The 14662-nt window shown below is 38.3% G+C and overlaps 1 protein-coding gene across 8 annotated transcripts in view; it reads right to left on the reverse strand.

The window, feature by feature from the left end:
- Positions 1-14662, reverse strand: part of COL7A1 (collagen type VII alpha 1 chain) — a 172616-nt gene that overhangs the window by 17539 nt on the left and 140415 nt on the right. For 5 of the 8 annotated variants that reach the window (XR_006102318.1, XM_042453283.1, XM_042453286.1 and 2 more), the window contains exons 101-113: positions 14072-14116; positions 13940-13975; positions 13033-13068; positions 11202-11258; positions 10931-11002; positions 9895-9966; positions 7512-7547; positions 7336-7416; positions 6357-6410; positions 5746-5799; positions 5604-5666; positions 4389-4451; positions 1084-1200 (exon numbers count right to left, since the gene is read on the reverse strand). Coding sequence is in view for 4 of the 8 variants with exons in the window: in XM_042453283.1 (XP_042309217.1) it covers positions 1084-1200; positions 4389-4451; positions 5604-5666; positions 5746-5799; positions 6357-6410; positions 7336-7416; positions 7512-7547; positions 9895-9966; positions 10931-11002; positions 11202-11258; positions 13033-13068; positions 13940-13975; positions 14072-14116 (786 nt within the window). In the remaining 4 variants the exon portion in view is untranslated. Of the gene's footprint in view, positions 1-1083; positions 1201-4387; positions 4452-5603; positions 5667-5745; positions 5800-6356; positions 6411-7335; positions 7417-7511; positions 7548-9894; positions 9967-10930; positions 11003-11201; positions 11259-13032; positions 13069-13939; positions 13976-14071; positions 14117-14662 lie in introns of those variants that run through there. The other 3 variants (XR_006102319.1, XR_006102320.1, XR_006102321.1) reach the window with 3 other exon arrangements.

Raw genomic sequence — 14662 nt, forward strand, 5'->3', positions numbered from 1 at the left:
TAATCCCCTCTCCACACACCATTTGGGAGGCCTGACAAAACTGAGCCCCATGGTCTCTAGACTAGCGGTCCAGAGAGCCTTTTTCAGTGTATTTATTTTACAAACTGAAGGTAGGGGTCTGTATTGGGGGTCCTGGGAGGCTAAGTGTGGGCTGTATTTTGCCATCTGGTGACATTTCCCAGTCACTGGGAAAATGCAGTTGTCATTACAGCTAGCAGGGCTATTACAATATGTAGTGCTTTCAAGAATTTAGCTGCTTGAATGTCACAGATGCCACCATTTCACACCCTTGTGTGCATGTGCCTGTCAATTCAGGGTAACTTTCCATGCACCTGATTCTAATCATGAAAACCCATGCCATAATAATTTGTTAGTCTTTAAAGTGTCAACAAGCCTCTTTTTAATTTTTACAGAATAACAAATACCCACTGGATACTGCCTGTGTGACACCATTGGTGATGTGCAACACAATTTCTGGGGCTATTTTGTGACATTGTAAACATAATATTTCATTTTATTTCCTGAGCATTTCTCTGAGCATTTAAGTCTGAATGTTTAAGATGATTAAACCCTTTGTTTAAACAACCCATAAAGGTCAAAGAAAAACGTAAGATAGGGAGAACTGGTTAGAGGTAAAGATCCCTTTAAAGTGATATGTTATCTTTTTGAGCATTTACTAAAGAAGTATTGAGATGCCCTGGGAAATGCTAAAGAAATATCTAGGACAGCTTGGGATTCTTATAGGGCCATGCCATTCACCATGCTGCCTGAAGCTTCTGGGAGTTCAAGTCAAAAACACCAGGAAAACCAAAAGACTCCTTATTCCTGCCCTAGACCTTGTTTAGTATTAATACTGAGCAACAGTGGGGCTTTGTATTTAGCTGGCATAGTTCTATCCCAAGAGTGAAAGAGAATGAAGAAAGAAGTCAAGTGGCTTGCTGAAAGTTCCCTGCACAAGGTCTTTCATTTAAGACTAAACACAACATTTGCTGTGATAAGGATTTCAGGAGACAACTAGAGACAAAAGCCCAGAATAGTAAACTTTAATGGAAACAGGCAAACTACCAGATGATTACTACTTACTTTCTGCCCCTGAATGCCTTCTGGGCCTTTTGGTCCTATGCTGCCAGGAGGTCCAAGGGGCCCAGGAGGTCCATCATTTCCTCTTGGTCCCGGGGAACCAATAATGCCTGGAGTACCCTAAAGAAAGAGAGAGAAACATTAGGAACAATCTCGCTGTAGTAGTTTCTCCTGCAAATAAAACTACTAACAGCCTTGTTTTTACATGTGTCAATCTTTTGCTACATTTGGTTGGAGTCTTCCTGAAAGGCTATTTCAATCATTCAGTCAATGGGGAATGACAGGTTTTTTATGAAGTTGTTTACAGCCATAAATAATGAGGTTCTTCTCACTGGATGGGAAGCATCTATTGCCAGAGCTTGAAAACATTATTTTGGGGGACCACAGTTACCAGAATCCCCCAACCAAGAATCTAGCTGGTGAATTCTAGGACTTACCATCCCTAAAAAGCAACTTCTCTACATCCTGTCCACCATTATTCCCTTTTGCTAAATGGGAAAGATGTGGTAAAGGAAATAATAGCCCACCAATTATCAGTGGTATTTCACCACTTTATGCAAAATAACCCTTTTATAACTGGAATTCTGGGCTTCACAAACATTTAGAGCTGGAGACTCATTTTAAGACTGCTGAATTTACATAATGGCTTTCACTTTTGCAACTTTTATTGATAAGTATTTGACTGTTCAGAGATCTTATTTAGGCTCTGTGAGCTTTTCAAATGTTTTTGTTTTGGTACACTTTCTGGATGTGTTGCTGGAGAAGAGTGCTGAGGATACTGTGGACGGCCAAAAAGACAGACAAACAGATCCTTGAACAGATCAAGCCTGAACTCCAACTGGAAGCCACTATGAATTTGGCTACATCATGAGAAGGCATGTCTCACTAGAAAAAACAATATTGCTAGGAACTGTGGAGGGTAGTAACAAGAGAGAAAGACTGCATACCAGATCAATAGACTCAATCAAGCAGACCACAGCTCTGAATTTGCAGGACCCGAGCAGAGCAGTTTTGGACAGGGGGTCTTGGAGGTGTCTCATTCACAGGGTTGTCATGAATCAAAGTCAACTCAAAGACAAGTAACAACAACAATACTCCCTGGAATAGGGTTTTTTTGTGTGTGAAAAAACCACTCAATCTAATATGAATACAATTTTTTTCTTTTGTAATGGTACTATATGCAAATGCTCATTTAAACAATTGGTTAGATAATAAAGGCCAATTGCTTTGGTGCTTACTATATATATATTATACCACAGAGCTGTGTTTGTTCCACCTTTCAGTTCACCATACAATACATATCAGTTAGGGGATAAATCTTACTGTATTTTCATATTCCTTAAGAAATTACCCTACCTGATCTCTTATGAGTAATCTCAGAACAACCCCCACTCTAGATGAAAACAGAACGGTAAATAGATAACAAGCCAGTATTTTAGTAAGTATGTAATAATTGCTGTGATTTTATCAAATAATTGTAACTTGTATTGTTTATTTTATTATGATGTAATTCCGCCTTGATCCGTAGGGAGAGATGGGAAATATAGATAATTGTTTTAAACTATTATTTATTATATTATGTTCATATTTATGTATTTTTATTTATTAAAATATTTATATCCTATATTATATCACAAGATCTCAGGGAGGGCACATGCACACAATATGGTCTTCATATTGAAGACAAGCTTACTTTTAGACACTTACTGAAAGGTCTTGGCAGTTTTTGCCAGAAGACAAGCAACATGCTCATTTCATGAAAGCAAAGGTCTATGTAAATGTCCTGAGCTGTGGTTGGACAGTTGACAAGAATAAATTAAAACAGCTAAAGTTTTAAAAATTAAGCATTTAGTACAGTTTTCTCCAGCAACTAAAGAAATCCCAGTTTTTTCTATATACCATAAAGGCAAACCACACTATTCACAGTTTAAGATTTTGGAGGAATACAGGCAGAAAGAAAATATCAACAGTTATCAGTATTTTTGAGGAAGATACTGACCCCTTGTGCTGTCAAAATTTGGCTCTGAAGTGGAATATGTAGGAACATATTCAGATGTTACTAAAATAATTATTTTATGTGATCCTAATTAGAAATGGATCATACTGTTATCTGGTCCAATTGTTAACTAAGTTCCAAAACACACTGGAGAAATAATCCAGTTTGAGACTGCTTTAACAGCCTTGGCTCAATGCTAGGGAATTCTGGAAACTGTAGTTCTGTGAGACACTGTGCCTTCTTTGCCAGAAAGCTCCAGTGCCACATTAAATTACATTTCCCAGGATTCCCTAGCACTGATCCCAAGCGGCCTCAAGGTTGATTATTTCTGCTGTGTGTTCTGGACCTTTGTATAGCTTTTAAAAGCATGACTATTTTATATTTCCTGAGAGTATATACAGTTTGTGCTCTTCGACTGTGGGCTTGCCACCCAAAGATTGGAGTATTCACAGATGGCCCCACCCTGTTCTCCCCAATGGTGGAGCATGCACACAGTTGCCCCTGCAACTGCTATAGATGGAAGATAAAATTCAATAAATTGTTGTATGGCTAGTTAAGTTACAATTATGTGTGATATCAACTACTGTCTGTGAACTATTGTCTAACCGCCTAACAAATCTTGGTAGAGATTCAAGTTCAAGAAAATGTACCACCCAGAAGACTACCAACCAGGACAGAGATAACATTGCAAAAGAAGATACTGCAGAATACATCATTTGTACAAAAAAAGTTCACAACTCTCCTGCTACTCAAGGTACTCAGCAATGTCAATGTGATCTTTGTGTTTTGGCCTGATCTCAGTTAATTAAGTTGCTGCCAAAGCATGGGTTGATGCAGAAGCTACCTGAGCATGTGTCTCTTATGGAAAAGAAGCCGCTGTGAAAGCAGAAGCTGCTACTGCTACTGAAACACTTAGAAAAATTCAGCTGGAAGCCAACCTCATGTGAATGGAGGTGGCAGCAACAGCTGAAGCCCATGCAAAAATTAGTGAACTATCTCCAGGACCAGATGACAGGGAGAAACAGATCAGTGAAACTGAGACAGAAGATTATACAATATATCACAAACTGTGTACTGAGCTATAGCACCAGGGTCACGTGAAAAATCTCTTCAGCACTTTGAAATTAGCCTTAAGAACATAAGAAGAGTCATGGTGGATTAGACCAAATATCTACCTACTCCAGCATTCCTTTTGGATAGCGGTCAACCAGATGCCTATAGGAAACCCACAAGAAAAATAAGAGGGTGGTAGCATTATTTTAAAATGCCAATGAATTAGCAAACCTCTCTGCTCTTCAGTGAAATAACATACCCTGTCCCCCTTTTCTCCTTGGTCTCCTTTGGGTCCTTGCTGGCCATCAAATCCCCTGTCACCCTGTAAAAAAACAAGAACACACAAGAAACAGAATTATTTTTTTACAGCTTGCTTATCTTTTAGAGCATAGAAAAGTCGGTGTCACAACAAACACTGCACTCATAGATATAAATAAGAGAGCAGTTTAAAGAGTTTACTTGTTGATTACTTTTTGGACTGTCATCATCTCATATTGAAGGATGATGTGTCATCTTACGTACATGTAAAACTGATTTAAAATACACACACACACACACACACACACACACACACAATTCCACCAGACATTTTATAAAAATTTTATGGAATAGTCAAGTGGACAGAACTGTATATCTAAAGAAGAGTAACCAAAGTACTGCTTCTGAGCCCTAAAGCAGTGGTTCCCAAACTCCTGGAAAAAACCAGCCTGCCTCCCCAATATAGAAAAATTATCCCCCATGGCTTTGGAGGGAGCATTTTTAGTTTTTTAAAAGAAGAAAAAAGAGGAGGGGGAAAACAAGTGGTGATGAAAGAGGTGGTGGTTCAGTATATATTCCTTGAAACTTTGGTACAAGTATTGATGAAATCTATAAGTCATCTTATGATTATGTACACAGTTGAACAGACCCTTCTAGTCATATCAGGCAAAGAAACACTAGGACTTGGTAATGGTTATTTCCAATCTGGTGTCTAAGCAAACTTTTTTTATTCCATACTGGCAGACATGAGGGTTTGAAGCTCCTTAGTGCCATCCTAACTGCTCTTTCTTTGCTCTTTCTCCTTAATTCTCCTCTGCTTGATCTCCTCCCATGTTTACCAGGCATCAGGAACCTTTTCTCTCTCTCTGCTCTGACTCTCCGGAGAGTTCTCTACAGAAGAAAATAATGTGTAAAATGGCCAAGAGGCCTTCTGCAGAACTGAATATTCCAGGCCTGAGTGAATCTTCATCTCTAAAGGTTAGCAAGGTCTGCCACTTAATGACTGAAGATAATGCAACAAGCTACAGAAATTTTAATTAACTAAAATTAATCATTTTATAAAAAAACATTAATGCCTTCAGGGTCCCTTCAATATCCTTTTCATGAATCTAGGTTTCACGGTCTTGTAACTAAATGGAGAAAGACACACACACACACACACACACACTCTCTCTCTCTCTTCCACTGTGATAAATTAGTGTTACTTAGACCATACCTTGGGTCCTATGAGACCTTCTTTTCCAGGGATTCCTGGGGTTCCAGGCATGCCCATCTCACCCTAGGAAAACAAAGCAGAAGGTAGGCTGACCTCTCCAAGGATATGTTTACTTAGTGTTTTATATGCCAGGAATACTTACAGGGTCACCTTTCCTTCCAGCAGTTCCCATTCGGCCTGGCAGACCTGGCTCTCCCTAGAACAGACACAGAAAGCATTATTGTAAAACGGGGTGGGCAAGTGGCAGGAGTTAGAGGAGTGCACTGGACTCCCAGGATACAATTGAGGACTATCCCCACCCCTCAATAGTTAAAAGAATGATTGCCTCCAAATAATCACTAGGAACTATGGGGAAATATTTCCACTTTTTGGCCCCATCTTCCAACAAGTAATTCTGACTTCCAATTTCCGTGTTGAAAAAGAAAAGCCTTCTTGTGAACCTAAAATAGTATGGGCTGCCCAAAACATGCAAAATTTCCTGCCATCCCCAGTGCAAAAGTTATTTAAAAAATTAAAAATTTGATTTTCAAATTTTCCAATTTTAAAAATATTTACATATTTGTAACCCTGTGGGGCCACATAAACAACACTTTCCTAAGCTCAGATATAAATAGGCATGACAAAGAAAATGGGTGCTGACTTAGCAATCAAATTTTCATGATTTTGTATAGCCACAGAAATTGATAGCACACCAGTACAATACATTAACAATCTCTTGAGTTTTAGAGATTAAAAAGAAATTCTAGCACTCACCTTCTCACCTTTATCTCCATCTTGGCCACAGGCTCCTTTCATTCCTCTCTCTCCCTACAACAGGACATAAAGAAAAACAAACCTTAATCATTTTATAGTCCTTTTTGATGTATACAGTGATATAACTGTACCTATATTTACATCAATCAGTGTTTCTATTAGGAAATTAAGTAATTTCCTTCACCAAGAAGAACAAAAAGTACAACATAAATATAATATAAACAAGTTTAACAAGACGTACTAAGGGAAGCCATGCTTTGCAATTCTTAGACTCAAAGTGAGTCTGTGCATCTGGCTAGGCTAAAAACAGTAAATTACTCAAACCACCAACAAACTTCATGACTGAAGAAGAATCTGAATGTACATTTCCCACATTCAACCCAAAGCTTTATCCATCATGCCATACCAACATAGGAGATATCCTTTCCATTTGATCCAAGTATCTTCATACTAATTTCTGATATGCTTCTGAGGCAGGTTTTGCTTTGATCTTTGATCATGGAGAGTTACTAGACATAAGTCATCATACAGGTACCTTTTTTGAGAACGTATACCTTCTCAAAGGTAGCTTTATAAAGCAGAGAACAGCACCATCAGTCTGATGGGTTTTCCTCTTTGATAGCTCCCAAGCATTTTTGTCAGTGACCTCAGCCTTCTCTTTGCTTCGTGACAGGATCCATGCACATTTATTTATTTAATATGTATTTATTTTTAAAATATCTATATCCTGTCCTCGATCTAAAGATCTCAGGGCAGTGTACAATAAAGCCAACTGACCAACCAACTAACTTTACAGATTTTAAAATAGTGTAAAAAAACAAAAACAAAAACTGAAAAACTAAACATTATTTTAAGAGGCTAAACACATATTAAATAATGCAATGTTATCCAAAATGAGATGAGGACATCTCAATTTACACAACATTTGTCAAGATCAAAGGAGAATACACAAAAGAAGAGGAATCACATCATGCCAAACCTTTGGGCCACGCATTCCAATGGGTCCCATGTCTCCTTTTTCCCCTCTGGTTCCTGGAATACCATCCTTTCCAGGTAGACCCTGGAGAGATAAATAGGAATGGTAAGGAAATAAGACTTCCATATTCTACTCACATGCATTAGGGTAAAAATAACAATAAAGAAAAAAGTCCTCACCGGCTCCCCTGGCTCCCCTGACTCACCAACTTCTCCCTGTGTAAAGGCAAACACACAGTTTTTAAACACAATAGGAAGATGAAAAGTCATTGTGATTTCCTGCATGATAGGGGGTTGGACTGGATGGCCCTTGTGGTCTCTTCCAACTCTATGATTCTAAAGAATAAAGCTAGGAGTGGAAGCTGAACCACTTCAGCTTTGAAATTAATGTATACTTTTTTTTAGAAGCAAGTGTGAGTAAGGATGAAAAAGGAATCAAGTGTCAAATACTAGCCAGTCTCAGCAAGAGTCCCTTAAGATTATGAAGACTTTTAAAATACTGTATATTTTGGATGGAATCACCAATTCTGCATATTATCTCTGAATTCTCCCACATGCATGAGTACATCCAAGACTGCAGCACTTTTGTTAAGCACAATTTTAAAAGTAATTGGCTGATACCTGAAAAGAAGGTAAGATCTTGGTGGCAGAAGGAGTGGACTGCACTTGAAATGGCAACATTTAAAATCTTCAGTAGTATGACTTATAGTGAACAAGCACCAGGAAGGCATCTTGTAGGTGAATCATGACTATATGCACCAACATGCATGGCTTCCTTCATATGAACCTCTGTCAGATATTTATTCTTTTATTTTTATAGTCATTCCTCCATGTGTATTTTTTATCCGTGGATCCAATTATCCACAGGCTTGAAAATATCCTACTCTACCACTGTATTGAATGGAATTTGAGCATCACTAGATTTTGGTATCCATGGTGGGTCCAGCATGGGATCCAAGGAAGTATACAAGATTGTAAAAGCACAATACAATGAAACAATCTTAATTTCTTCCAAGATAGAAACTTGTTCAGTTGATTGCCTTCTATGAGTTTGTTGCTGTAATTGTGTTACTGCCGAAGTAGTTATATTTTTAGAAGTTGCCATCCTTTCTTTTCTCTTTCTTTTATTTTACCTCGTTTTATTATGTCCTTTCGAAGATTTAGTCTGATGTTTTATTTTCCAGTCAGGGATTCTTTCTATAATTTTCCAAATTATATATTTTATATATTTATATATTTTATAATCTTCCAAATTTATATCTTTTAGTTCAAAACAATCTTACTTCCCTCATTAAAGTTTATATCAATAAGTTTCAAGTCATTAAAAAAATAAACAAGTCCTTGAAATTCAAGCTAGAGGTTGATTTCACATAGGACCTTAGAGTTAAATTCAATTGGATATATTAAATCAAAACTGAATTTATTTAAGCTAATTCATTCACTGCAAACATTCAAAATAAATTCCATTGTTTGGTTCTGCTGGTGTAATTGATTCAAGCTAAATCAAATCTTTTATATTCAGTCCATTCACGTAAATCAATTTTAATTCATTAAATTGTTTCTGAAAGCAAGTTGATTTTGTTAAGGTCCATTAAAGCTAGTCTAAGACCAATAAGTAAAGTTGAAATCAGTCAGTATATCAGTATAGCAGAAAAAGCTAATTGGCATGAGTGTTTAATCAGAATAAATTTATTGAATTGCAGATTTCTTCCATATACTATACAGCATATTCACTTTTAAACCAGATTATTTCTGGAGCAAAAGACAAAGAGGGAGATATTTTCTGATAAGTTGCTCCTGATTCCATCAGGTTTGCTTGCATCTCCTGTTTATTTAAACTATCTTTTCTTCCTTCCCTTCTTACACACTCTCTGATCTTATATTTCCTTTCTTTTGTTAGTTTATCCTTTGTATCTTTTCTCTTTTCTTCCCTTCTTTCTCTCTCTCCTTCTCTCTCTCTCTTTACTCCCACTTAGGTCCTTAGCTCAATAGTCTGCAGTTTCTTCCTCCTGTTTTTTCCGTCTCTCAGCTGGTTCCAATCTTTCCTCTCAGTACCAGCTTTTGTCTTATTGTCTTTCTTTTCCTCTCACCTTCCATCGGGTTCTTGATTCTGATATCTCAATGTCTTGGTCTATTTTAGAGTGGTTTTTTCCCCATTTTACATTATGTTGCTCTTTATTTTATAAAGCAAAGAGGTGGCGTTTGGCGCTAGCGGACTTCACCACTACAGCTGCTGCTACTGGCTTTCTCTGCGCTTGCTTCCACTCCCTCTCTCGGGGGTCTGCATAAGCTTACTCCCAGCCAAAGAGAAGCCTCTGTGGGGTTCCTCTGAACCCTTTATGCCAAAAGGGTTTTCAGACAAGAGGTTTTTTTAAGTTGTTAAATGGCTAAAAATAAAACAATTCCACACAGCTCAGAGCAGCGTTTCTATGGAGCTCCTTCAAAACACGGCTCATGCCCTCCCACACTCACCGGAAGTCCCACAATGAAACAATTCTTAGTACAAAAGTTAAAATACAACTAAAATAAATGTGTAGCCATGAATGATACAATAACTTCTTACCTTTTGCCCACCAGGACCACGTGCACCTGGAAAACCTGTTGAGCCTTTCTCTCCCTGTTCACCTCTTACTCCCTATAGGATAAAACTGCTGGTTACTGAAAACATGCCACATGAAAATAACCAATTTCAATTGCAGGTATTTTCCTGACTAGATAATGCCTACTTCTATTTTTTGAGAATTTATGACCAGCATCTAGTACTGTTAATCCCCAGTGTGTACTTGATGTGTATATGTGTGTTGAGTACCTTCAATTTACTTCCAATTTATAGCATAGGATTTTCTTGCCAAGATTTATTAAAGGGCAGATAGACTTTGCTTTCCTCTGAGGCTGGGAGAATATAACTTGCCCAAGCCACTCAGTGGGTTTCCATGGCCAAGTGGGGATTTGAACTCTGGTCTTCAGAACTGTACTCCCACATTCAAACCATAATACTACGCTGGCTCTCTGTGTATTTGGGGGATACCTAACAAGTGACAGTGTTATTAACTCTGTTCCTACCATATACATATTAATATGTTTTCTTTTCATGAATAAGGAATAGTCTTTGGGTTCATTTATAGAACCAAATTCTATGTTAACACATTAAAAATGATCTTCCCTGTCATACTGTTTAGCACTAACAATTCCTCACACTGACTGATTCCACATTGTATATTTGCAGAATACAGATTTGGCACTATTTCTTTCAAGGTGTTCTAACTTTTGGCTCATGGTGTCTTAGAACTTAGCTGAAGGTAACATTTTTAGTTTCTGGAATGTGCTCTGGGCACAGTGTGGAAAAGTTCCTTTTTTGAATTACACCTCTTCAAATGCACCAATCAGCTTGACCAAAGCTATAGTCCAAACTTTTAAAAAACTTTTTCTAGCTTTGGTTCTGGGCTAGCAACTTGACTTGTATGTGTGAAATGCAACAGAAATACAAATCTATGTCAGTTCTGTTCATTGCCTTTGGACAAAGGCATGTAGCCCACACCCAATCCAATTTCTTCCCCAGCAAGTTTAATAAGCAGCTATTCTGGAATTTGCTATGGTACCTTCTCTCCAGGGATGCCCTGGTCTCCTTTGTCTCCTTTGTCTCCTTCCATCCCTTTCAGGCCACGATCTCCCTAGAGAAAAGTGAAGGAAATCGCCAAAATCACCAAAAGTGGAGTTAGAATACAAATAATATGACATGTTATGCCAAAATAATATGACATTGGTATGGGACTGAACATCAAAAAGCACGTAAAAGGAAAACATCTGTAAAGTTGGCAGATACAAAGTTTCAAGGGTCACAGCTATTTTTTAGGCAGCCATGACACTTACTGGTTCGCCTTTGTTCCCCCGAGCACCTGGTGGGCCTTCCACAATAGCAGTATCACCCTATAATTGAGAAAAGGTAACATTCCATAAGAGATAAAATCTTTTTGTTTGGCAGAAGCATAAGCTTCTATTGGTACTGTGAGGAAACATTCTCTCCTGAGCAAATCCAAGCACACAAATTAATAAACACCAACCAAAGGTTTCAAACATACAGAATCAACTCTAGTGTTAACTAAAGTATGCTAACTAATATAGAAATATTTGGAATATTTGAAATACAGAACAGACTCAACACATTCAATATACATTCCTATCCACAAAAAAGGAGACACAAAAGATTGCAGCAACTATAGGACCATAGCATTAATTTCTCAAATAGGCAAAGAGATCTTGTAGCACCTTTGGGACTAACTGAAAGAAATAAGTTGGTAGCATGAGCTTTTATAGACTTAAGTCTACTTCCTCAGATGCATTTGGTCTTATGTCTGTTCCTGGTTTCCAAAGGTGCTACAAGATCTCTCTACATATTGATTTCATAGACTAACATGGCTATATCTTTGAATTCTACCACACTAGCAAAATTATGCTTAAAATTTTGCAATACAGACTCCAACGGCATATGGAAAGAGAAATCCCTGAGGTACAGGCAGGGTTCAGAAAAGGTAAAGGCACTAGGGACCACACTGCAAACATATGATGGATAATGGAGCATACCAAGGAATTCCAAAAGAAGATCAGCATGTGCTTTATAGACTACAGCAAAGCCTTTGACTGCATTGATCATGAAATACTCTGAAAGCCATGGGAGTCCCATGACATTTGATAATCCTGATGAGAATCTGTACTCAGGATACGAGACCACTGTTAGAACAGAATATGGTGAAAAAGAATTGATCACAAATGTCAAAGGGGTCAGGCAAGGCTGCAACTGATCACCCTACTTGTTCAACTTGTATGCAGAAAGCATCATATGAACAGCAGGTTTAGAAGGAGGAGGGGTGACGATAGGACAGCCAAGTACAATTGAATAATAAAGTTAGAATCTTCCAAGCCATTACTTCGTATGGATGTTAGAATTGGACAGTGAAGAAAATGGATAAAAAGAAAATAAACTGGTTTGAGATGTGGTGCTCGAGAAGAGGGCTGAGGATAAACAAGACAAACAAATGAGTCTTGAACAAGCCTGAAATACCCCTAGAAGGCAAAATAATAAAATTGAGGCTGTTGTAGTTTGGTCATATTATGACTCATTAGAAAAACCAATAATGCTAGGAAAAGAGGAGGGTAGTAGAAAGAGAGGAAGGCCATATGCCAGATGGCTAGATTCAATTAGGGAGAACAGGGGGGCTTGGAAATGTCTCATCCACAGGGTTGCTGTGAGTCAAGGTTGACTCAAGGGCAGTTAACAACAACAAAGGTTTTCACTGTAATGTGGCAAAAGTCAAGGTACAGATTAGTCCCAAGAGAATACACAACTAGAGAGTTGTTGTAACTGTGGTAGACTAAGGTGTTTAGCTCAGTATGATCCATAATTACTAACAGTGTCTCCAGAGTTTCAGAAAGGAGTCTTTCCTGCCTCTACCTGGAGACTAGTGATTGAATGAATCTGGAACATGCATGGGCTGTGGCCATATAGTCTTAAGTCCATAAACTGAAAATATGGAGGTGGTATGGAGTCTCCAGGTGAACAGCATCATTTCAGCTTTCCTAAGGTAAGGCTAATATGCATCAGCTGGAAACATTGTTTTTAGACACTCTTTGAACGCAGCTCAGAATGAAGCTCCATTTAAAGTGCAAAAATCAGTTATAATCTTGGAACTGACAATATACTCACTTTGTCTCCTTTTGGCCCCATGAGCCCAACATCTCCCTAGAAGAGAAAAAAGTATAGGTTAAAACAAGTTTGTAAAATTAAGGGGGAAGGGGGGAGGGAGGAGGGGGGAGAAGAGTAAAGAAACAAGGTATGATCATATTGAATAGAAATGTGTTTGACTTTCTCCTTTTTATATATTAAAATTCAATAAAGATTATTAAAAAAAACAAGTTTGTAAAATTCATGATTGTCAAGATTTGGGTATAATTTAGGTTATTCTTTACTCCAAATAGCCTGACTGAGAACATATTTAGGGAACTGTTGTTATTATTCCTAATATTTATAATGTGTGGCACTTTACAACCCAGGTTACAAAGGCAGATATTTTCCTCAAAAAGCTCAGGCAGCTTCAGTCTTTGGAATGGACTGAATGCTCAGAATGTGTTGTTAATCTCTGAGTCTTCTTTGGAACTTTTGAGGGTTGTTAAAAGTTACAAGCAGGATAAGCAAGGTAAAGAAAGGGGGTATACTATTTTTTGTATTTTGTTGTATGCCTTCCTGTCATTTTTGACTTACAGTGATGCTAAGGTGAACCTATCACAGGGTTTTCTGAGTGTGTGTGTGACTCATCCAAAGTCACCCAGTGTGTTTCCATGTGGGGAACTGAACTCTGATCTCCATCTACACCATGATGGCATACTACGCTGGCACACTATACCTCTGTTCATTTCATCTGTACACTGCCTTTCTCTCAGAGTGGGACCCAAGGCAGCCCCCAGAGAGAGATTAGCATTTGATCTCTCCTCAAAGTGCCTCCTTTTGCCCAAAATTCAAGTTTTATGGCACAGCAGGTCACAGGCTAGGCAGAAGACACTCTTCCCTTTCATCTTTTCTAAATACAACTCCCTACTATGAAAACTTAACTTACCTTATCACCTCTTTCCCCTCGGTTTCCTGGAGGCCCCTAAAGACAAAACATAAAGGAAGTCAATTCAGAATGGCAACCAGTGCTTATACTCAGGTTTGAGGGGAAAGAGAAAGAAAAGCATCAGATATTTACTGCAGGACCACGGTCTCCCTCCAGCCCTGGGCGCCCATCTTCACCCTGCGGGGGGGAAAAAAGAAGCAAACATTTAGAGACAGAACAAAGGGAATAATATTTGGGGTACAGTGGCTGGGTTGTGCACAAGTGAGAGATGTACTGCCTCATAACACCCTGAAAGCAGACATTTTTATTCAGACAAACTAAGAGCAGATTTCTTGCAGAAGGGTTTTTTTTTAAAATTGGTCATATGCTGTCTATTTCTTTTTCTATTTCTTTTCCTATTGTATTTTAGAATGTGTTTTTTATTCTGTTTTCATTAAGATTTTGCTCTCAACCAATATTTTCTTACTCTCATCTTAAGCATCAGGGTGTAATTCAAGAAACAATAAAAGGAAGGGAAGCAAGTAATGTATGAGACTAATCCATAAAAAGGATGTCACAGGGGCTGTACAGACTGCCCCAAGGGGCAGCTTGCAGCTGCCTCTATCTGCACCAGATCAGGGCTGCAGCAATCGCATGCCATGGCCCCGATCTCTCCTTTCCACGGCACAAAATGGAGTCTCAAAAAGTGACTCCTTTCTGCGCCCTGCAAAGGGTGCCATACCG

This window comes from Sceloporus undulatus, chromosome 2 (assembly GCF_019175285.1).
Source record: "Sceloporus undulatus isolate JIND9_A2432 ecotype Alabama chromosome 2, SceUnd_v1.1, whole genome shotgun sequence".
In the NCBI taxonomy this organism is placed as follows: Eukaryota; Metazoa; Chordata; class Lepidosauria; order Squamata; family Phrynosomatidae; genus Sceloporus; species Sceloporus undulatus.